Source organism: Vanessa tameamea, chromosome 22 (genome assembly GCF_037043105.1).
Source record: "Vanessa tameamea isolate UH-Manoa-2023 chromosome 22, ilVanTame1 primary haplotype, whole genome shotgun sequence".
NCBI classification, from domain to species: Eukaryota; Metazoa; Arthropoda; class Insecta; order Lepidoptera; family Nymphalidae; genus Vanessa; species Vanessa tameamea.
The window spans coordinates 4,184,576-4,211,228 of record NC_087330.1 but is presented as its reverse complement, the minus strand read 5'-3'; the positions used below and the strand labels follow the sequence as shown (position 1 = coordinate 4,211,228).

At 32.6% G+C, this 26,653-nt stretch overlaps 1 protein-coding gene across 5 annotated transcripts in view; it reads left to right on the top strand.

The window, feature by feature from the left end:
- The window catches only part of LOC113391485 (AF4/FMR2 family member lilli), a 217,213-nt gene that overhangs the window by 154,995 nt on the left and 35,565 nt on the right, over positions 1–26,653 (top strand). For all 5 annotated transcript variants that reach the window (XM_026627457.2, XM_026627455.2, XM_026627460.2 and 2 more), the window contains 5 exons: positions 17,895–17,986; positions 20,028–20,105; positions 23,249–23,293; positions 24,198–24,293; positions 25,558–25,615. In XM_026627457.2, the coding sequence (XP_026483242.1) occupies positions 17,895–17,986; positions 20,028–20,105; positions 23,249–23,293; positions 24,198–24,293; positions 25,558–25,615 (369 nt within the window). The remainder of the gene's footprint in view (positions 1–17,894; positions 17,987–20,027; positions 20,106–23,248; positions 23,294–24,197; positions 24,294–25,557; positions 25,616–26,653) is intronic.

The window sequence follows — 26,653 nt, the reverse complement described above, 5'->3', positions numbered from 1 at the left end:
TTTTTAAATTTCCTTTGTACAGGACCAACTTTGTAGACCAATCAAAACAAATCACTATTCAAGTGAACTCTTCGAGTCATTTTGTATCGCCATTTACAAGATTAAATTCAATGCATGCAATGCATTCATCCTACCGAAAAGAAACGGCAAGACTCGATGGTGACTCTTAGTTTCCTTAGTAAAGTAACATGTATAAATTTTATTAAATTAAATGTATATGCATAATTGTTCCATTGTTTGCTATATGTGTATTAATAATAATTTAAAATTAATCTAATAACAAAATCGATAAATTCTCCGTCCGTCAGTGCGCCAGTCGAAGAGATAGATTATATCAACATGTGGACTTTTCAAAGAACTGTATTCGAAAAGTGAACAAGTTTGCGAGCGCGGATCGTCATGAAAAACTTTTCATTTGATTTTCATAAAATTTATAGAGATGACGTTTGTAGAAAGTTTATACGTCCGTATACTGTATGCGAGCTCTGAGCTATTATTTAATTGTCAAGTATTATATCTGTAATATTGTAGTTTATTTTTGTATCTAAACTATAAATTTGTATATCGTCGTTATGAAAGCCAAGTTGAATCTTTAAAAATAAATGTTAAAGTGAATGTAGTTAAGTGGGCTTAAGATACCACGGGGTCCACTATTACGTACCATTCAATTTTGTAGTTTTCCAAGAGGGACAAATAATTGGAACAAGTACTTCCGATTTTTTATTTGTGTAACCAACCCGAATTGGAACTGCGTGGTGGATCTTTGTCCATCATTAGAACACTCAACGTTTTTTTCACAATCTTGTTAAGGAAAACGATACAAAGGTAGAAGAAATAATGTTCTAAATACGCTTTAATATACATTTATTGTAACCAATGTGAGAAAGAAAAACTTAGGTCCAGTTGTGTTCTAATCGGGTTAGAATTATATGGCCTACATTATCAGTCTTGTCTTCTTATCCGATTTAGTTGAAACGGCGCACTATTTTATATATCCTTATCAGAAAGAGTGAGGGAGAAAGATGTTATGGCAGACTAATACCAACCAGCTTTGGGAATGCTTTTGTTGATTTGGTTACCGGTATAAAGTTTTTCGAGAAGCGAAGCGCTGACTGCAACAGTATCCTATAGTCGATTCATATGATCCAGGCGTGGGTGTTGAGATTGAATCGGATGCTATTCAGTCAGAACCACACGGATTAATAAAGTCTTAAGTGTAATATAGTCATCGTATAATTAAAACTGTCAATGTTAAATATACATACATTTAATTTCTAAGTAAAACATTGCAAACTGACGCTTTTGCTTTCGTAAACAAACGAACAGATGTCTTCTTGTGTTGTAATAATATGGAGCATCTGCAAGTAACTGAAAATTCTGCACCAGCGATATTGAATATCAAAAGACAGAAGATGAAAAGTTTTGAGTGTACATTTCATTTTGTCGATAACGTTTGCGGATTAAATTTTATGCCATATTTTTCATCCATTTGTATCGCGATACCGGAAAATATGTTGAGAGGTCAAATTATGAAGTATAAAATCTCTTTGCGTTTTCAATAGTTATAATTGGATTTTAAAATTAGTTGATTGATATTTAAAATTACTACTATGGGGTATATGGATATAGAATCGCGATTTTAATGTTGAATTAGTATTAACGACATATTAAATTTAAATGAAAAAATCTTCAGTAAGATAAGTAGAAGTAAGTTAACACTTTTAATATATTATTTCACTAATAAATTTAAAATGTGAAGCTCGTTAATATCCCACTGCTGGGCAAGTGCAGAAGTAGTCTCTCCACGCTGCACAACTACGTTAGCGAAACACTTGAAACTTTAGTTTGTATATTTGTTACTCAATTACTCTCAAACTGCGGGGAGATCGTTAGACTAAAATTTACCAGATAAGTCGATTTGATGGTAAAATAAGACAAAGTAATATTTTTTAAATTATTAACTAAAAACATCTTTAGCGGAATTTAACTAACCCAAATGTAAATTTCAGCTAGTTTTCTATACTAATATTACGAAGAGGTTAAATTTGTTTGTTTTTATGTAGGGTGTAATCTCTGAAACTAACGATGAAGGAATGAATTATATTTTATATTATATCATTCTCTTTATTAATAAATTGAATTCGTGCGAAGCCGCGGCGAGTAGTTTGTTTGATACATTTAAACAACCAATAATAATCGGTAAATCAATTGAAAACGTTTTTAAATAAACATTTTGACATTCAATTCCCCGGTAAATATTTACCGTGGGTATATTTGAAGCGTAATCTGTTTTTACTTGCCGTTATGGTATCCAATAATCTCTTTATCCCTGAATGGATCGAGCCATTCGCTAAGCCGGTTTACGGAATATACCCACATTTAAAACTTATACCGCATCTGAGATTCAATTAATGTGTCGTAAAATATCAAAGGTTTTTTCAATACAATGTTGTGATATCATAGCAGTGACGTTTGCAGACATTTATTGTTGTCTTTTTATAGTTCCTATCCCTTTAAAGATTTTTAAATAATTAAATTTAATAATTAAAATATAAAAATAAAAACCAATAAAAATATTCCTTAGATAAATGGTTGGCAATACAATGTTATTTCAAATTTGTACGTGGATATATTCTTTGAAAAAATTCGCTCGTACATCCAAGAATCGGACATTCCAAGTACTGGAAAACCGATGCGTGCCCTACCACGAATCATTTATCATCAGCAGAGGGTTTGTAATGAACATACGACGGGCGAGGTCGTTAACGGAATTAGCCACTGCATTACACACAACCAACTCTCACAGACACATAAACACTCGGTGCGTACGCACTCGTTCGCATACACAACCAATGAAAACGGCACGAACACATGCAAAATGCACGCGTACGCACGCCAATTGACCAATCAACGCTTCGCGTCGGTCTATTCGTACTTTCACACAAAAAACAAGAGTGATATTCCAACGTTTGCATTCGTTAAGTTAAACTACGAGGTAATGTATCGGATATTGTGACTTTTGCGATAATAATTTTATTAGTTTAGGTAAAATGGTACTTTATTGTTGGTATTCTTTTATTTTATTTTGTATTTTTGTATTTTTTTATTTTTTTATTTTGTATTGGTGTTTTTTCTCATATTCGTCTAGTTCTACGTTTAAAAAGTAATTCAAATTTACCGGTAATATTAATACTGTTAATTTGTACGCCTACTATAAACGTGATCGTTCGGTGTGAATTACGTCTTAAAATCATTTTATGAACGGGCGTTTTAAAGTATTATATACGCGACTCAATTTGTTATAATTACAATAAAAAAGTTTACGTGCGACGTGTTAAACATTCTAAACATTTATAAAGCCTATTTAATAGAATGATAGACTTTTTATTTATGACAGTATTGTGAATATATATAATTTTTCGAGATATTAAGAACTTTTTAATTCCTTTTATGAGCGGTCGCTGCGTATGTTCACTAATGATTAATACTTAAATAGTTATATAAACGATTTATATATTGTGATAACCCGTGTCTCAAGGTTGGACTCACTTTATTTATTTACTTATTACCACTATGGAAATGTGCGGGCGTGGGATAATCTAGGATTAAAAAAAAAACATGTTAAGATTTGAATCCACAATCTTCGGTAGCGATACACATGTTATATCCGCTAAGCCACCTCGGTTCATACTTTCGCTGATTTGAATAATTGTAATAATGTTTATTAAAAATGTATTTTATTATAAAATATTAGAACTAGTTAGAGATGTTGACGTGATATTAATCAATTATCATATATCTAACTCCAATACAAATTTCATCCAAACCTGCCTAGCCTTTTGTGTGTGATGTAAGACATTCCAACGTATAAACTTTCACATTTATATAGTAGAAGGACATACTGTGGATGTATGTAATGTTGTGTATTTGATTTTGACAAAATAATTATCAAATAGAAATTTATTATGAAATAATAAACTAATGCTGGATCATTAAAATAATTACGCACAACGATTCTAAATTACAATACGAATCGATAAGATCGGCTCGACAAGCAATTCCATTAACACAAATGAAAGAACGATCGCCAAACGAATCGCTCAATCATTCATCGTTCATTCCCATTCGTTCAATTCACTATGGGTTTTGGACAGTATTAATCTACGGGTTAGATAGAAGACATATTCATTACTTCAATTACCGTTTAATCCTATCCTACGTAACATATTTTGATTATATATACAATAAGTTTTGCTTGTATGTATTTAAATGTATATCATATAGATTCACTTCTGGTTAAAAATCTCCTCCCATCTTGAGAAGCGAAGGCATACAGATTATTCTATTAAGCTCTGCATTGCGGAATACAAATGAGGCAGAACAGTTAGGTTAGGTTGGATTTGAACTCGTGATCGCCGTTCAAGATCCCCTCAATTTATCCACTGTTTCATCTCGGCTCTTCAACATTGAGAGCGGTAATATTTCAATTTGAAAAATAAATCAGTGTTGCATAGAAATTCTCGTCCGACGTGGCCGGCGTTTACCGACGACACATAAATATCAAAACCGTCGATACGAAAATCTCATTGTTATTTATGCGCTTAATGTCGTATTGTATTCTAAGTTGTTGTATTTTGCAATACGTCCTATTTGATACGAGTTCTTCTGAATTTTTAACGTAATCGCAAAGTTACATGTATTTGCGTATTATCGTTGTTAAAATAAACAAATGTAGTTGAAGTTGTGAATTATATCGGGTATGAGATATATAAGTTGCAAATTAATCGTTTTAGATATTTAAATAGTGTTTAATATGTAAAATAAATAATTAAAAATAAGATTTAGCGCAATGACATATTATAAAGATTAACTGGATCAATGTTATACGTACATACATACACATACGTCTGTGTATATAAAATCAATCTTATAACAACTATAATGTATAACTTTATATACCAGTTGCACTGTGAACGATCGTCTGCATACAAAATGCCTCCCTCCCGTCCCTGCGATCCATTCGGTTATGAAAAAGTTTTTAACTGACCACTGAGCGGACAGACATTTTAAGTCATGTATTTTTTTTAATTAATCGAAGCAGTTTTTTTTTTGTATTGTTCATAAAATTGCCCCGTTGGTCACGTGGTTAGTGTATTAGTCTACAGATCCTGAGATATAGTAGGTTTATAGAAAGTTGAATTTTATTGTCAATTTCTTACCGTTTTGGACATTCAATATAATACTGTAAATTGATGATATACTTGATTATAGTATATTCTCATTTCTCAAGCACTAACAGCCTGGCCTGTCTGATCTGATAAAAGACTGAGGTAGTAGATTGCTCCTGTGTTTGCATGCTCACTCACGCACTATAAAATCGGCTTTCCGCGCTAAGTATATCTGATTATGCAACAATTTTATGAATTTCATAAGAGATAATAAAAAAAAATATGTTCATTACAGCTATATTCTTATCTGTTAACATTTACATTATGACTGGCAAGTCAAGCTTATCAAAATTATGCTTGTTGCAGATTTTGAATACATATTAAATTTAAATGTGTTCTATCCATATTAAAATCCGTATACTGTTTCTCTTATGAACGTTAAATTGTAATATTCATCTCATGTATTTTTTGTGTGCAATTATTGAGGAACGAATTCATATAATCAATTCTTAAGTCGAGATGACCCAGTAGTTAAAACGAGTGCATCTTAACTGACGATTACGGGTTCAAATCCCGACAAGCATAACTGAATTTTAATGTGCTTAATTTGTGCTTACAGTCCATCTCGTGATCGTTTAGGTTTAGAGCCTTAGGCCAGCTGTGGGACATTTACAAGCAATTACTTTAATATTAAATTTAATGAGTTCTTAATTTATACTTTCACTAATAACGTTACACGAGTTAACTCGGCGTTGCATTTGAAGTTCCAGTCACAATTAAGTTTAATGTGATTTGTTTTGTTCCATTTGGTGCTCGTGAACCCACTCGTAGTTACCTCCTTCCATTTTTACCACCCCTTTGGGAATGCGGCTGAATTCAGGAAGTTTATAGGTATTATGTGCGTCGGTACAGCTTTTATATGAAACGTTATAGCCTTTGTGACCCTGAATCAACATTCTGTATACGGTGTAATAGAATCCTTTGTGTGTTTCGAATTATAGAATTATGGACCTACAAGGTGAAAATTAATGATTCATTTAGCATGCAAGTGATAGTATAATAACAATGACTATTTTATACATAGATAAAAATAAATATCTATAAAAAGATAAAAATACTCTGTGAGCTTGTGTTGGTTGATCCTACATACATACAATGGATATCATACAAAGGAAGTTTCAGTCAATATATAGATTTACCTGAAAGATAACAACATAAGTCGATCATTTAATAACGGATAGGGACGATTAATATATAAATGATATCTTTGTATTTTCTATTAGTTTCCACAAGTGGATTCGGCGGATTTTGAGGGCGGAGGGGGTACGTGTTAGGAATCCTATGTCTTTTTCTATACCCCTTTATCAACGTGCATGTAACAAGCGTAACAAATCCACTTTTGCATTTTTAAGTTAGGATACATTCATATTGTGTTTCTTTCGTTCAAACAATTTTATTAAACCATACATTGTGCATTCATCGTACACGATATTCTTCCTCAACGAAGGGAAAACCTCGACATCTGAGCTCGCATTGACCTCCTTATGTTCGCGATTGATACCTACGACCTTGTTAAACAACAAAAAAAAAAACGTGCCTCGCATTCCTTTTATGATTTGTTTTGGCTGTACTCGTCAGAATGGACCTTTATGTAATTAGCACGCGACATTGAAATTCGGTTCTACTGTCGCAGGTACAAGTGGAATAAACCAATTTCATAATAGCTAAGTGTTACTACAGATGTTTCTAGAAATGTCTGGAAAGTTTATCTCATTCTCGATCTCAGTAATAAGCGTTCGAATTACAAGACTTCTCGGTTTGAATTATTAAGTACACGTTCGAATTAAAAATGAAATGTCTGCGTTTAAGAATGGTTGTTTCATTATTTACCATTTTAAAAATTATATGAGATGGTTTTATTAACTGATTTATTCAGAACTTTCATATATCAAATATATATATAAGTCAAAATATAACGTCTCTTCTCTTTAAAAGAATAACTTTTCGAGATTATTCTACCAGGCTGCTCCCCCGTGTGTTGGTAGATACAAATGTGGCAGATTTTTTTTTAAATTAGAGACACGATGTTTTCGTTTATAGCAGAACACGAGATAAATGACAAGTTTTGGTGATTTCACATTAAAATTCAGTATTTGCCTGGATTTGGACCCGCATCATCGGTTAAGATGCACGCATTCATCTCGGCTTAAGAATTGGATATATGAATTTATCCTTACTAGGTAATTATACGATACACCAATGATTGGATATACTATACAGCTTTCCTTATAATGATTTCCTTTGTTAACCGTCGACCGCGAGATTAACACAAATATGACTAAGTTGGATCTGCTACAGACCTTTAATTATATTGATTGTACCGTTTGGGTTTTGATATTAGGGATCGCATGTAGACGAATCCTTGCGGACTGCGGTTCGAAGTTAAATAACTCTATCTTGCTCGCTTGATTTCAACCTTTATTGAACTCTCGTATTACATGATGTAATCTCATTATTAAATAGTACAGTCCGAAATTATTACATTTGTTTAAATAGACGAATCCTTGCGGATTGCGGTTCGAAGTTAAATAACTCTATCTTGATCGCTTGATTTTAACCTTTATTGAACTCTCGTATTACATAATGTAATCTCATTATTAAATAGTACAGTCCGATATTATTACATTTGTTTAAATAATGATTGTGACGTGATCGAAATCTGTGTGAGGTGATTAAAGATTTTTCAGAATATTTTTTAACTACTTTACACAAGTGACGTAGTTTTAAAAGCGATCGCAATTATTGCGTGATGTTCGATCATAAAGTGGTTTTATCATACATTTGAAATGAATGTTTGTGGGAAGTTTATTAATTAAACTTCACTTAAGTTGTAAAAAATTATCTTTATGTATTTTTCTTGAAAATGTACAAAATATTCTTTTAAGGACGTTTTAATTCCAGATATAATTGATAAAATCTGTACTGTGAGATTGTACATACATATATGAATACTTTAAAAGTTTATAATTAATTAAAGTGTTTACCTGTTTTGTTAAATTTTAATACGTTAAATGTACTTTGATATAATCCGCTTTTAATTATATAAAAAAAATATCAACGAAAACGAAACCTTATCATATTATAACTTAATTTAATACCTTAAGAATGAACGAATGTTAAGTTAATGTCATAAAAAAAGCAAATCGATAATAATGACTTTAAGGGTGATAATGAAAAAGCGCACGGGCCCGATGCGGCGGCGGTGCGCTTGCGCATGTGTCAACGGCCGCAGGTGCGCGTGTCATTGGCCAGGAGTCAGGCATTGTTTCATCTCACTCGTATACATACAAAGAAAGACAAGGGATGCCGATTAAAAAAAGACTTAAAAAATGAAAAATTGTTAAATTTTGAGACGTAACTACGTTTATTATTTAACTGTCGCAATCAGCTGTTTTTAGTAATATAATGATCTAGAAAAGTAATTACGATTGTAGTCTTTCAGTTAGTTTCATGATCAGAACTAATAGCCCGTATATAAAACAAGAGTTTTATGTCGAAAAAAAGTCTTAATATGATAAAAATTAGAATTTGACTATGTTTTTGCAACAGTTTTCTTTTTAAACCAAGACAATTACACAAGGAACGCATAATAAGAAAAATAAAGTTAAACAAAAATTATAATCTTGAAATTTTAGTTGGGATGCTGCCTGGAACATAAAACTACATTACCCTTGATGAAATAATAGAATGATATTCTAAAGACTCGGACCAAACGTCTGCAGAGGTAAAAGAAATATAATAAGTAGGTGAACTCCGTCTTTGGATTGGCTCTGTAAGAAGTGGTTATACTCCGTGAACGTCCCACCAGCCATGTGAACTAATATGCTCGAACTCACTCAAACTTCACACCAAAACAGCAATGTAAAGTATTAAATTATACTGATCGGCTGTAGAACAGAGTGAAAGTATATTTCATATATTTTTATAATTTCACATGGCGGACATAACACGCAGGCTTTTTTTTTAATGCGTGTGCTTATTAGCAAGCGTTGGCAACCCTACGTGATGCCACCCTGAATAGTGCCAACTGATCACTTTTTAATGTATCGCAAATAAGATTTATTCCTTTTTTTTTAACTCTTTTTGAGTGTTGTTTGTGGTTTAACGTCTTAAAAATAAATTTGCGGGCTCTTATCGGTTTTATTGAGCATATAATTTGTGTAAAAGGATACGATGTTGGTATTTAAGTTTAACTATGTAAAAAAGAATATCGCTCATTACAAAAATGACGTCAAAAACATATTCTAGAATAAATACCTACTAAGTCTATAAGTTTATGCCAGAGTACCACCTACCTTAGATATAAAAGTATTAAAAAATATATATTTCTGAATTATATCCGTATCTATATTCAGATTTTGTAAAAAATATTTAAATTGAAATAAAAATGCCGAATATAAATAAAGGAATAAAATTAAATCATACTTAAAGAATTATATCGTGGAATACTCTCAAAGTTAAATAAAAGTTCCTTTATGCAGCATCTAATCTTGAAGTCTGCGAATGCAACAGGCTCCCCGACTTATCTAATATCGATGTAGTTCCAATACTTTCAAGAGTAAATCGCCATTGTTCGGGAAGCGAAGCAATCGCGACGAGTGCATCTGGGATATGATCTAGTCGTATATAATCATTTCATTGCTATTCGATTCAAGTGCAACGTATATTCGAATGAGGTGACGTTTTATATGACATTTGACAGTTGTACTGTAATCTGTACTTCTATATACTAACATTATAAATGAGAATGTAATTTTGTCTGTTATTTCTTGACGCTTAAACCGGTGAACCGATTTCGGGAAAGTCCCGGTGAAAGACAAGGACAATTTTTTTTTATTTTACCCTTCGGGTAAAATGGGAGATGGCGGGTTTTTATGCTACAAATAAGTTTTGCGTGTAAATTCGCATATAATATACGATTTTACCTAAATGTTGTGTAAGTGATGATTAGTTGACCGATGCTGTCTTCTTTTTTTTGAATGTCAAATCAATGATGAAAGACATAAATCAGAGTTTAACTAAACACGGGTAAACGTCATTTGTAAGCCAAAAAATTATTCTTTTGTTTATTTAATACGTAGGTTTTAATATTAACTGAAATAAAAAAAAAACCAATATATGTACAACATAACAGTATGACTTATCGCTTGGTTTTAGGACTTTGTGCAAGCCCGTCTTGGTAACCACCCACACATAGTCTAACACCAAACAGCAATGGTTAGTATTGTTTTGTTCCGGTTTAAATAGTGAGTGAGCCAGTGTCACTGGCTACAAGACTACATCTTAGTTTGATTCCTAAGGCTTGAGGTTTATTCGCGACCTAAGGTTAATATTTCATACAGCGCTAATTTATATGGGCTGTGGTACTATAGTCTCAGATTCAAGATTAAATGTATTTCAATAAATGCGTTATTATAAAGAACTACGTTTCCGATTTGAATCATTCTTGAATTAGATCATCCGTTTATATGGAATGTTATGGGCAATATCATATCGCGCTACGACCCTAAGGACGAGCCTTAACCATAAACATCAACCAGTACTGTATGAAAGAGGCGGTTATACAAACACTTACTCTAAAAGTATCGCAACAACCTGAATATGTCACACTGCTTGGTAAAGGCCTCCTCTTATTTTTGATTAGAAGATTTGGAACATATTTCATCACGCCGCTTCAATACGGGCTGATGGATTCATATTATGTGTCAGACTTATAACCAACACGTGTAGGAATCCTTACGACCATTTATGTTATTCAGATTTGCGGGTTTAAGCCACTGGCCCCGATCAGTTCGGCACAAAAAATCTGCTAACAAATGTATTTTTTGTTATATATATACACGCGATTTAATGAGTTCAGTGTGAGCCAGGTCCATTTGGTTGTTGGCACGACCAGCTTTTAAGAGTTATTCAGCCACCCAACTGCAATGATTCACAATGCTTCGATACCATGGTCAGAGACGCATTCACAATGTAAATCTAATGTCTCTTTCAATGCTAATATCTAGAGGTTGTGGACCACCTACGGTTAGGTGGCCCTTTCTTTTACTTCAAATATACCTTAACAAAAATACAAGTAGTATTTATATTGTAAATTTAAAAAAAAGGAATACTAGCAACGGTCGGTATTAAATCTGCAACTTTAACAACGCGACGTGCACATCGTTGAGTTATTAACTTTTAAATGATCAAATTATGTCATTAATCAGGCAATATTTTGTATTAAGTGATTCAGCTTAATATTTTGTAATATTTTATATGGAATGAAGACGATAATTACAGAGAAATGATGACGGGAAATGCCCAACAAAGACTTACCGAGATCATTTGTATTTTTATAACAGGGAAAACCTTAACTGTAATAAATCCAACAATTGTCCTTATATGAAATGTTTTACGCCGAGATAGCCCTGTTACTACACGTGAACTTTTATCGATAATTGCCGGTTCAAACCCAGGCACGCACCATTGAATTTTCATGTGTTTAATTTGTCATTGTGATTTTAAGAGTTTGTCATCGGGTATTAGACGTAGAAAGTAGCATATAAAGCAAAATTGAACTCTAAGGAAGGACTCCTTAGAGTTAAAGTTTGCTTCATTCCAAATTTAATCAAATTCGATTCCGTGGTTTGGCCGTTAAAGACACAAAAACAGACGCAGTTAATTTCGCATTTGTAATATTAGTATTATTTTTTTCTACGAATATTTGATAATAAGTTTTTATACCACTTTGACCCTGCAATATTTCAACTGAAAGTCCGTGGAACTATTGCACTTATATTTACGAGCGCTCCGATTCGATAATAAAGTATCGAAATGGAATTTATTACGCACTATGTTACGTTCAAAGAAGCTATCTCTAGAGATGTCGCCTACATACGTTTTATATCTCCCAACGAGATTTCTTTAGTTTGATATTTGAATATTATGTTCTAGAAAAGGTTTCGACGATTGGGTACTATGAAAAACGTATGTGATGTGAATTATTTCACACCTACGTACAAATGTCTTAAAAACTGTGAGAATATTTTCACGGTAACTCGTTTGTTCTTGTCGAGTTTGATTGTAGGTATTTGTCGTAGTATTATATTTATATAATTTATTTTGAGATTTTTAAATTATATACAAACTATATAGCCTTCGTCCACCTTTGAATTGTAATTTATAAACTTATACTATGAAATTCTCTATTTAATAAGCGAATAGTCAAACAAAAAGTTAAACTGTAGAATTTGTCTATCTCGCGGTATTATTAATATAGTTTTCTTGACATCGTACCGCAATTTAGCAGTGTAGTGTTACAGGCTCTAGACCTCTTTAAAAGGAGAGAGGACCTAGCCCAGCAGCGGGAAGTTCACAAGCTGCTACTTACTAGTGTGAAAACAAGTCATAAAAATCCATCGGCAACGTAAATGCGTTTTATTATTTTGTAAATACTTTATTTATATTACTGTAACATTGAAGTGGAGGGAATTAGTTATTTTTTATTATATTTAGAACTAAATTCAACAATGTCGAGTAAGCAGGTTCAATAATAATTAATCATTAAAAGGAGTTAAGTTTTGTTTTTAAATCGATTACCGTCCGTCCGAGTTGGATACGAAACAATTATCGCAAGGCTCCTCTTTGTTCAGTAAATCCAATAAAGGTGATCGGATCGCGTTAATGCGACGTGAATAACTTTTTAAAAATGACATTGAACTGTTAACAGTTATTCATCAGCGATGTTATATGGAGTGGGAAATTTAAGTCGACCGGCCTTCAGCTGGGCTGTTTGTAATAAATAACAATAATTGTCAATTTACGTAATCGGTACTGCGCAATATGCGTATACGCAACTTACCGCTTGCGCAGCGCACTTCTTGCTTTTGTTGCTGAAAATAATTTGCAAAAGTCACCAGTGAATGACTGCTCGTGTGTATTAGGTCCGTTAATGGAAAGCTAGGCTTTGTCCTTCCTAATGAGAAGGTTTTCGGATGATTCCATCATGCTTCCTCACTGCGGCTTAGTATACATGTAGCTCAAAGTAACTACTATATTTACATGTTCCATTCGAAGCATGTAGCATTTACCTCATGACGTTTCCCTTCGATTGCAAGATAAATTATTATATTAACAACTAGAACACATTTAAAGAGGTAACAGTCAGTGAATATCTATTAGCAGGAGAATAAACTTTTAACTTGAGAAAGATTATCATCATCCATAATGTTTACTGTTAAACAAAAGATTGTTGTTGTGTTGTTTGAAAAAATCAAATAATTTATTTTGTAAATTACGTAATAAATATATAAGCGTGTTATTTAATTTAGCCTTTCACTATGGTTTGAAACCATGATAATAAATGAAGACTCGCTTTTAGGATACTTTTTATGACATAAATTCTGGAGAGCACGAATAGGATAAGTAACTAATTTATTTATTTAAGTAACAAACGTAAGCAAGTGTAACAGGCACAAGAGACATACCTTATTAGTTCTCAAGATTGGCGGCGTATTGCCGATGTACGGAATGGTTAATACTTACTGCTCCAATGTGCATGTGACCACACTCCATCAGGTGGCCCAGTCGTACCTGCCATTAATAAAAAAAAAATGAACCATGGGCTTATAAGCCATGATTGTATATTTTATGTGTTAAAACTCATGTTTAAAATAATTCATCTCGTGTTCTACGGACAAAACGGTTGAGTATCGTAACAATTCCTTCTAGTTAATAGTAAAGGAGCTTCTTTTCGATGAGTGCGGTTTACGGGACTCGACTTTAATTAATTAAAGATTTTAATATTGCGAGAAACTCCTCGACCTACATGTAAACATCGCTCGATGAGACCCATCGAGTTTCATTCTTATTTCATTCACGTCGTGATCATATTTTATACGTAGTAATAATATTTTCCCGTGTGATCACGCTCTAAGACGTCGTTTGATCGCGAAATGAGATTCAGTTATGGCCTGTTCATTTCTATATTATGATCCCACCCTGTTAGGGAGCAGCGACACGTATTCGTACTTGCTTTAGTACACGCAAATAATCGTACTTACGCATTTAGACAAGTTATTATTTGATATATTTGTACGTTTCCTTTTGTTGGACTTGCATGATTTTAACTGATATTTTGGCAAGTATACATCGAAATCGTACCTTACCGTAAACGTACGTACGGTAAAATAGTCTAAAATAATAATAACTTTAGAATAATATTAATGCGAAAGCTTGGGTTTGTTGCTCCAAAGGCTCGATGAATTCTCATAAGTGATAGTGAATGATAAGTAATACTTTATGTACATTATTTATAAGCAGGTACTCAGAAATAATGTTTGGTGTTATAATTAAATTTACGATATATGTATTTTTATTTGTCAACGAATTAATAAAATTGTATTTTATTCATTCAATATTTTACAATTTACATACAATATAATATTTAATAAAATACATTTGCTTGCTGTACTAATTCCGTACGAGAATATCTCGAACTCAGTATAACTTAGGATATTTAAACACCGTACTTCAGAACAAGACATATTTTATTAAAACTAAATTAATCATCTACTTTTCCGTGAACAAAACATCATCGCGATTTAACTCGATCCCAACGCCATCTAGTGAAGCCAATGTGCAACATGTTAAATATTTTGTGAAGGCATTGGAATCGAACAAATCCTGAACACTTGCTTTAAGAAGATGCATTAAACTTGAAAATTGATTATATATTTAAATTTAAACGGAATTGAATGTACTTTGTTTTATAAATGTTACGCGTAGGTGTGGAATGTGTACTCGTATGTACGTAGCGAATAAGTGTACTTTCTCCCTCGGGATACATTAGTGGCAAGTAAGTAGCCAGTAATAGAAAACGGCAAATTGACCAATCAGATGCGTGGTACATGAGTAATTGAACGGATACTGCAATTCTCTGTCACGTTTTTATTATCAGATAAAGATCATGCAATACTATGTGAAATATATCGATACTTTATACGATATTGCGTATAAAATATGACATGGAATAACCTCATTAAGAAACTATTGTGTATCGCCCTTTATGTTCCACTGTTGGGCAAAACTTTCACGTTGATGTGAAGGTGTTAAGATAACGTCACCTTTTCACTGCGGCTCGATACACTTAAAACCAGCATATACATCAGCAAACTCATTTTTTTTATAAGTAGATGTCGTAGCATATTAATGTTTTAATTGGTAGGCGGAGGCGCAAATGGGCCATCTGATGGTAAGTGGTCACCACCTCCCATAGACATTGACGCCGTAAGAAATAATAACCATTCCTTACATCACAGGAGCTTGGCAGCTAAGATGTTATGTCCCTTGTGCCTGTAGTTACACTGGTTTTTAAATCGATGCTAATAAACATTATAGATATATATTCGTATATGTAACGTAATATTGCTGTTGTAAACATATACAATGAACTGAATATGTATACAACAGCAATATTACGCAGTAATTCAATACCGATGGTGTTTATGTTCATGTCTAGATAAATAGCATGTCTGTGTTAAACCTCAGATGCGTGCAATTGCTGCTAAATTACTCGGACGTTCCCTCCGAGCATTCGGTTGCGTAGATAATAATGAATACTAATATAATCCGACTGTAATATATCGTCTTCATTTCGTATAAGTTAATTATGAAATATTAACTAGAATCACATTAAGACGCGCCCTGGTCACTGTGGGCCGAAAAACAAGGGCTTTTAGTAGCCATTGAAGAATTCTCATCTCTATCAGCAGGGCGATTCTGTAAGAATTCACTTCGTATGTCAATCGTGAAATGTTGACAATTGACTTACAGTGATACGCCATTTTGATACGTGTATCCTACGAATTTTATAACTACTATAGTTAATGTCAAATATCACTGACACAATTCTGACATTTCTTACACGTGTTCTGAGGTGAGATTCGAGTTTCTCATTCCAGATAAGCTTGATTACTCGGACGTTTACGTTTATATTGTTTTGTAAAATAAATTTATTTGCGTTTGTTAAATTTTAGTTAACCCTGATAAATTTGTTAATTATTGGACATTATATGTGTAAATTAGTCTTTTATTTGTATTACAACTATAATCTACGAGTATATCTATACTATAATTTTAAAGCTGAAAATTGTTTTCACAAGTTGATAGGATCTACCGATATCGATTTAAAAAAAAAAGTTTCGTTAGGTAATCTAGCTATTGAGAAAGGTTAAAGATTATGTAACATCGCGTTAAGACCCTCATAAGCGATATACTCAACTAACTACTAACCATAAATGTCAACCGATCTGGTAAACTGTAGGAGAGTATTAAAAGATAGTATGAAACTAGCGTAATCAAATCCTAAGTCTAATGAAACCGCGCACCACATCTTGTAATGAATATAAACTCTGAAACCGACAATCAGCTATCAAATCAAAGGTGGGATAAGTATTAATGCGAGTAATGTATAAAGTCTGTGCCCATACTTCGAGCTCCTTTGTCCTGTTAGCAATCTCCATAAACCAGCTAGACACCTAGCCGAGATTCCCCTCAGACGGGAGGCCCGCCCCTTGGGGAGCTAAGCAGTATTCACAAGATTTAAAGTGTTTTATGTGTTCATATAAATATAAACATTTGTAAATTTTAATTTTTTGAGAGTTTTATGAATTTGCTTTTCACGTTTTAAAATGTTACGGGCGTTGTCGTGTTATGTTATCCTATTTAAATTGACTCTCCGAAAACCTGCAGACGAATGAAACTAATTGAGCTGGATGAAAAACATATTTAAAAAAATATCAATCGACGAAATACGTATTTTCAATTTAGGAATCACGTCAAAATAGTTGGACGACCGCTGCCAATGAAATGATATATCTGACGATTGATGTTGGTTTTTTATTATTTTTTTTCTTTTATCATAAGCCGAGGAATTTTAACATCGATGTAAAAATATCTAACCTATTTTTGTGGATGTGGTTTTCTACCCGTATATGCACGCATCATGCAGTAATTCCGAACCGGTGGTAACGTGATGTGATCCTTTAAAATGACGATTCAAATGTGCATGAAACACGAATAAAATATCAATTTTGATTTTGATTAATTCTGAACAATTTGTCAGTTAAGCATTTATTTTATGTCGTTTATTTGAAATATGCCCATTTAATGATTAATAAACTTATTTATAACTTCATACGGACAAAACTATTTTAATATTTATATGTAAGAACATTAGAGCTAAAAGAACACAACCGCTAAATGAAACAATGTAAATGCCTCGACCTTTTCTGCAAAAAAAACATTTGATAGTTTTAGGTGTGAAGGCTTATTATATTGATAGTATATACTTAAATAAATAATATAAACTTCACGACGTGTACTACATCATAAATAGATAATAATCCTAACTACTATTTATTACTATTTAAATATTCATAAGCTTTGTTATGATTTTAATCAACATTTTTCTAACTATTGAGCCGAGGTTAGAACAAGTGAATATCAACCGAAGACTGCGCTTTCAAACTTGCTTAAGTTATGTGAATAATTAACACATTGGAGTGGCGTGCTGGAATAAGACCCATTCATAAAAACATGAAGTTTTAGCCCAGCTCTGAGATATTTGTACGGGCATTTGCTTTATTTTAACAATTGTATATTTATAGTTTTTTTTTTTCGCAGGTCACCCGTCTCGACGCGAGAATGAATTCAAAAAGCCCGCCAACGCACTTCAAAACGGTCGAGTACACCATCGTCCCTATGTTTATAATAAGGTAAGGCGTTTCAGATTAAAGTGTTTTATTTCAATTTGTATTAAAATAATAAACGTTTTCATGGAATAACTAAATACACGAGAAATACTGTATAATTTACCGTTAATTGTATTGATCATAACATCTAATTATTTTTAGATTTGAATGTTAAAAATATATTCAGTTTAACAATGAAATTTAATTAACAATATAATATTACGAAAAGCAAATATAATGAGTTATATTTATTTCTGAGTAACATTTAAAAATAGATTATGGACTTGGAAGTAAAATTTCACAAGTTTCTCGACAATTTTGTTTATCTTCATCGTCATATTAACGTAACGTACATATTGCTTGGTATTGATATTTAAAAAATACAATTAAAATTTAGTATTTTTGGAATGTTGCTTATTATTTATTTAATTATTTGCGTCTCCTGTACTAACATATAATTGTTATATTTTCAGTTTAATAATAACTGTATAAATATTTCTTACCAAAGTTTATATTTGTGTTAAAAGTACATTCTGTAAAATTCCTGCTACCGGATTAATGCCTCTTCCCCTTTTGAGGAGGGTTGAAATATTCGAACTTCGAAGGTTCAATTTAATTTGACACAATCTTCACGATGTTTTTCGTCACCGCCGAGCCAGAAATCAATAATACACAGAAATTAAACGCTTGGCTTTGAACCCGCAATAATTGTTTAGAATACTTATGTTATACACACTGGATCATATCGTTTCAATATTAACGTAATTTTTGTGAAATGTCTTGTTAAAAAGCATTTGAATAAATTAAATGAAATCCGAACGATTCCGAAAGTAGCTATTGTTATGCAAAGCTTCGATTTGATCTGCTACTCTGATAAAATTATTCTCAGCTATTACAAAGATTTATTCGCTTCCATTATAAAAGAAATCTCTTCTAAACTGACTCTGCACATCCCATTTTTATGATAACACTAGCTATACCTCACGGTTTCTCTCGCGTTCAATTTAAATTATACATGAAGCTAGGAACATAAGTATAGGCTAGCCTTAGACTTAATAAACGGGTTATCTAACGCCAAAATAAGTCTTCAAAATAAAATGTTAGTTACATCTATTGCCATTTCGATAAATAGTAAGTCCTTTAATAAAATTATGAGCATTCACACGACACTTACAGAAACCAAGACAACACGAACCCCGTCTGGGTTTGTAAACGGACATAAGCGTTTATGGAATCAATAATAAAACGTTCATTACCTTTGCGTAGATTTTAAATATATTTTGAAAGTAATTTTTTAAAATCTCCACAGAATCTTTAAGCATATTTTATAAAATCGTAGCAGCGGTTAAGTTATGCTTAACTGAGCCACTGGCTCGGGAGTTTCGTAAGTTTTAGTTGGAAGTTTCCAAAGCTCGTGCCTCGGGCCGTCGTTCCGATACTTTGTTCTACTGTAAACACGTGCTTCAGATTTAACGCTCCCCGATACCACTTTGACGTTTTAATTAAATCATTAAACATTGATGAACGGGTTTTTTTTGTTATAATGTTTCAAGTTTTTCAAAGAAACAATTTAGGTTAGTAATTAAAAGCCTGTAAATATTACGCTTCTGGGAAATGTCCTTTAATCTTAATACTTGGAAATTTTTATACAAAGCTACTACAATGTCGATTTGAGGATACGCTCATGATAGAATATCAGGTACAGGGTACACAGTCAGGTTTCCTCACGACGTTCTCCTTTACCCCCGTACATTACTTGAAAACTCACTGGTGCTCACTCGGATTCGACCTCGCGGCCTTTACAGTTATCGTAACTGGTCAAGTGGACGTAAATTATTTTTATATTTCAATAATAACAATATTTTTATTCAGATATTATGTACACGTAATAATAGGAATAAACCGTAATAGAAAACCAAATTCAAAAGTTAAAAATATTAATTTCATATGTTTTTTTCAAAAACATACTTGTTATCGTTATATACTAGACGAATCAGATAAAACCAATTATGACTAAATTATACTATCTCCGATTTGACTAACTGTTTTTATTTTTTATAAACAGAGCGAGGGGCTTAATTCCACGGGTGCGGCTGCGCATCGACCGCCTCCCTTACGAATACCCAACGGCATTCAATCACAAGTGAGTATAATGTTGAACTATCCCTGACCACATTTTCTCGATTACTCTCCTGTCCTCTGTATCGCGATAAAAAATATCCATTTACGTGTATAAATTGCACGCGTAATGTGTCTCTATTCTAAGACAATCGATTGAAGCGTTGAGGCGTGAAAGACGAATGAACAGACTCGCTTTCATATTGTATCGCTACTGTTGAATGCAAAAGCTTCATAGGACCGAGTCTATTTTACAAGAGAGCATGAAACTGATTGATCCTTTCATTCGTAGTAGTATCTGTTGTATTAATTTTTTAAACTCTCGTGTTTTCGTGGCGACGAATAATGTAAAGCTATATAACATTCGTTTTAAAAAGATTTACATAAAAAAAATACACTATGTAATAAGTAACATAAATAATCATACGACGTCACTTGTACATACGACGATTTTCTCTGAAAGTGATGTGATTAAAATGTTATCAAGCAATGTAGCTGTACAGATTTAGTTCGCGAGACGACAAGTATATAGTAGCAGGTATACATATACTTTTGTAATTGCTAAGCGTAATGACCAGATCACGTGATCGATCCTCGCTCGTGATCTCCGTGAGGACCAGCTCGTGTTACAAATGTATTTTTGTATCCAGCATAGCATAGCATCTTCTCTTCTCTTCTAATTTTGATAAGTCTGTTACTAAAAAATTAGATTTTTTTCAGACAATTGTAATTTTATTTCATATATTAAAATAAGCAGCGCATAGAAAATATATCTATGCAACAATCACTGACTTTATTTATTTAGTAAACTAATATATTTATGCTAATGCATGTTTATAGTAAAACTATTTTCTTTAAAATAATTATTACGTACAAAGTATGGCGGCTACGTGCCGATTAAGCTCAAAACTAATATTGTTTATAAAACACCGTACAATCGCGGCGAGTTTACTTTCTAGGTCACAGCGGGTTACAATGCCTCGAAAAGTAATTCTAGGTACTAGACTAAGTTAGGAAGTTTCCGTCAAACGGGTTAGTTTCAACTCAAAACGTCATTAGCGATTTATGAACGATAAAATATAACAATATAGGTAACTGTGACAATGATGTAACACTCTCCTCCTCTGAAGAAGAAATACGCTAAGTTTAATAAACTACACTCCTTTGTCACCTGTTCTCTGTCTCGCTCACATGAGCAACAATATCGGTCAATAAGGAACAGTTCATCACCGCGTTCCATTTCTCAGTTTACGTATTAAAATTCACATCCATCATTAAACAAATATACATATGTATATAAATGTCATGCGTTATCTATACAACCTAGTACAACCAGTTCCGCGAGATTCATATTTGATTGAATTTCATAATTATTATTAGTGTGATGTCACTCGGTGTTTTATTAAGCAGATCCGAACACGGTTGTATTTGCGTGGTGATTAATTAGTCGTATACATAATTATCTGAGATTAGTCTGTGTTTGATGAACTTCAGCACACACGTAATTTAGCGGATTCCAGTTATTAATTTATTCGATATTGACTAACTTATAATAACTTATCACCATCGTTCGTTACCACTTTTCCGATACATTTCGACTTGGGGGCTACAGTAGATTGTTACTAATTCAAGAATAAAGAAATTGCAAACATTCGGCCGGCCCAACTGCCTGATACTGACTTTCCTTAATTTGGTTCTCGACACTTGCGAGGTGTGATACGCAGAGTTCTGATGGTATCGCTTTATACTTTTAATTCACGAGCTCTTAAGTTTAATTCTTTATATTTAAAACACATGTTTTTTTTTCTTAAATATATGCATGTTAATAATTTCTCCACGTTCATCTAAACTGCAAAATACAATACCTTTTGTTCTCTGAATTATAAAATAAAAACACTGAAGTCGATGTCGTTCACAAAATATAATTTACAAAACTGTGTCAACAAGACCTTTAGTGCCGTAAAAATAAAGATTGATGAATACAATTTTCGACAACAAAATACAATTCTTAATTTTATGACGTTAAAGTTGAAAATCCTTTGGAATATTCAAGTAAACGGGTCACTAACTTAATAGTTCGGTTCGCTAAGATGTAATCACGTGTTTCCATAAAAATCATTTTTATACCACTTTTTTTTGCGTACTTGTTTGTACACATCTTTATTTTTAAATAAATAACTGTAGTTTAATTGAAATTTTGTAACGTACGAATCGATTCAAATCAATTTCAAAAATTTCGATTTAGCAGTTGATCAACTAAAATTAACTCGTGTACGATTTTTACAGAAAACGACAAATCTCATACGGTCGAAACAACTCTTATTAGATTCAATTTGAATTTGTTATGGTAATAATTATCTGATATCGCTCTTGTCTATCTGTAAAACCTTCACACACGTGTCAACGCGAGCTATATAAAGTTACTAATTAATGTGATCTATTTTGCTGGTGTAATGTACTTACGTGACTGACAAATAAAACATCTATTAATAAGATCGCGTCAATAAGATGTTGAAATAGTAGCGATACCCTAAAATGAATTAAGTAATTACTAATGTTCCTATTTATCCCTCCTTTTAAGCTTAATAAGGTTGTGTTAAGAGTGGGGACGACAATAGCCCAAGGGGTAAGGAACGATCCTGCGACTTTTTACATCGCTAGGCGGCCCGTATACTGTCGCGCTTTTGACGCTTATAATATTAATTATACTTCAAAAGCTGTGTTTTTTAATTATAATGACATTAACAATAATTATACTTTCTATACATCGTTGATTTATAAAAGCGTTATGATTTTTTTTTTGGATGTGTTGTCACGCAACTACTCAAACGATGATCATGAAATTTTACATACAAGCTCAGGATGCAGGTAAGCCTAATTTCCGTCCTTAACGTGTGAAGTGGCGAGCGAGAATTGGTATATAAATACCTATATATAAAAATATGTATAGCAAGGTTAATATTTCGTGTATCGTCGATTGGACCCGGACCATTTATTTTTATTGTATTGCAGATTATAAAATGGAAATTTCGAATAGAGAGACCACATATCGCTAGTTTCAAGCAGAGATAATCTTATCTTTAACGCGATAAGAAAAGAACATTGTTGTTATTATATATAAGGTACATGAAACACTAATTGTTTATTAATGTAATATTTATTCAACAGAACAATGCCGACGGCAGCCAACCTCATATAGAAAGTATATTAAAGGTAAGGAAATAATATATAATAATTATTATTTCAAAAATGGCTTTAGAAATAATTACTATAATTAAATAAGTTACTTACATTACTATAATATAATAAAAAGGTAAAATTTGTTTGTCTATATGTAGGGGAGTATTATCTGGAACTAACGATCCATTTCTGAAATTTCACTGGTAGCTACATAATTTCTGTTGTGCTATACGGTATAAATAATATTTATATTAAAATATTTTCTTTATTAATAAATTTAACCCGTGCGTAGACGAGGCGGATCACTAGTGTATTTATAAACGCATTTGATATATCTAATGACTGTATTAATTTAAAGTTCATTCGAAAAAGAATTAATTGATGAGGTCATAATTATTTGATGAGGACCTAATTAGAGTTGATAAAACCGATGATTTATATTGTAACCATAATATAATGAATTTATGTTGTATATGCGGTTATCTATCGCGTTAGAATATGTTCTAATTGAATATTGTTAAATGACGATTAAAATGCGCCGTCGAACCTACTCGTGTTAAGTACCAACATATATACAGTCGAGTTTCGATTAGAATATAATTATCGTAGTACTGTTGTTGAAGTTTAAACAGGCTGAGGAACAGACGGAGGATTCATTGTTAAATATTTTATTCTAATGGATATCTAAAACAATGATCTGACTTTTTTTAATGTTGTTTTTGTACTGAGCAAGTAAAATCTTGTATTTCAATAAAATTAACAAAAAATCTAATATATTTAAAGCTATAACAAGATAATTTGTTAAAAAATTTATCCGTATTATGATATATTACAATAGCCATGGTCACAGTAGACGTGGTCAGATGTTATCAGTGTATCGCTCGCCTTTTAGATTCGTATAACAAATCAAATTTTAAATTAATGTATCATATAACAGGAAATGAAGTCGCTACCAACGCCCCTGTCAGTAATCGCTGCGACGCCGAGGAAGGAGCTGGAGAACAAGTTCATCTTCAACCCTTACACCAACAAGGTACCCACCGCCTTACTTACGAGTACCTCTTGACATCGTGGTCATATACGTCTGTACCCACACAGCATTAAGGGAATCTCTATATAATATATAAAAGCGAAATACCACTCACTGATTAATCACGAAATCTAAGAAACTAAAACACCTACAAACTTGAAATTTGGCAGGTAAGTTCCTTATGGAGTGTAGACATCCGCTAAGAATTTTATGAAACTCCACCACTAAGGGGATGAAACGGGAGCTGGACGTTTGTGTTTTATAAATTTCGCGTGGGTGCAGCCGCAGGTTCAGCTAGTTAACACATACATTTGTTATGTGGTTTCTACGCTTTGGATATGTATTAACGACGTAAAACGGGTGTCGAATAGAACCACGCTCAACAAGCCACCTGTTGAGCGTAGCTCTTAGTCGTAAGAGCCGGCTGGGGAAACATTATGTGTTTTGGGAGTTTAGTTTTATTATTAGTGATGTAGAACTCCTTAGCTTTGCCGACTAGTTCACCATTATCCTACTATCCATCAAATATTTTTGATGGCGAAAACGATTTAACTTGTCAAAATATATAAATAATAATTTACTTGGTGGTAGGGATTTGTGGTAGTTCATCTGAGTAGGTACCACTGACCCACACTCATTACATATTCTACCGAAAAATAGCAATACTTAATATTATTGTGGGCCAGTGTAACCACACATACAAGGGTAATAACATCTCAGTTCCTAAGTTTGGTTGCAAATTGACGGGAAAAAAACTTCAAAAACGCATAAAGTGGTGAAAAACCGATACACCAGCAATGCTTTCCTTAAAATGGAAATTAGAACAAGTCATACGGCTAGCCCTTGAAAGTCTGTGGAATCCCGTTTCTCGCGGTATTATAGAATACACTGCGCCGATCCCGAACCAATGAGATGAGAGCAAGTGTGCGATGTGTAATGATGACTTATCAGTAGGCTCGGATTTAGGGGAAGAGAATAGTGACTTTAAGCTCCGGGCAAGAAAGGGGCTTTCACAACTTTAGTCTCTAAGTTTTGTGTTGAATTTAAAGACAAAAAGTTCTAACAAGAGGGATTTTATTTTGATTTAATTACGATTATGAATTAATTCACTTATAAATTATTAAAAGAGACAAAATAGATAGATATATTTAAAACGATTTTTGAAGTACCGATACGTAATTCTGTACACATTTTCAAAGCTCCATTAATGGTACACTAATGATTGTACTGTATTCGTTTTAAATTTATATAAATAATATTCCCACAGGTGCAAGAAAATACCCAGCTTACCAACAGTGAGCACAAAACAACGCCTACAAAACCCGGTAAGTCATTTTTTTTTTAATGTTCATAACATGAATCCTGATCCTTTTTTCCAATCACTTATGAGAAATTATATTAGGACACTTTCACAAACTACAACACACATACAACACGCATAAAACATACATTCATATTCATTATATACATTCAAGTGTGAAAAGTCTGATCTTTTTAAGGTAAATTACAGCATTATCTTCGAATGTGCAGTCCATGTATAGTTGTTCGATAGATTATGACTTTTATTGTTACAGAAAAGAATATAAAAATCCTTAACAAAATATATCTTACTAGTTGTCGCCCGTGACCTTGCTTGCGATTTAGGGATTGGTCGTCAGGTGTAAAGGCTTAGCCTAAAGCCTACGTCCTTAGTCCTTCTTTATAGTTCAAGCTTGCTTCATATTCATTTTCATCAAATTCGATTCAGTGGTTTCGCCGTGAAAGAGCAACAGACAGACAGAGTTACTTTCGCATTTAAAGTAATAGTATAGATTTTTTAATTTCTACATAGTCATATAAAGACAGATAAAACTATTATATGTACAGAATTTATGTACCCAGTAGCCTGAACTCACGTTTTACATTTAACTGGAATTCAATATATGAACATGAATAAATTAAAACGTTTAAAAAAAAAAACATTAAACGATTAAAACAACGACGGTGTGCATGTTACGGTTCGATGTATAATTTTATGTAGGCTAATTATTATGTATCTAACAGTTCCTTTTGAATGATCGTGCAATACATACAAACATACGGGAGTGTTCGGTAGTTGACTTGTATGTAAAAAATAACTTATTTTACATATTATGTATATTAACTATTACCCAAGTGCTTGAAGTTTGACAAGTTAATTATATCTAGACTCGTACAAGTTAATAATTGCGTACCTGACTATTTATATATTTTTAAAACGTAATTTATTATATTTTAATGCATTATAGTCCATTAATATGCGTTAAATTTCGTCATATTTATAAAGAATAATTTTAACGTATATACATTGTTGAAAAATTATAATTTAATGTTATTATAAGAAC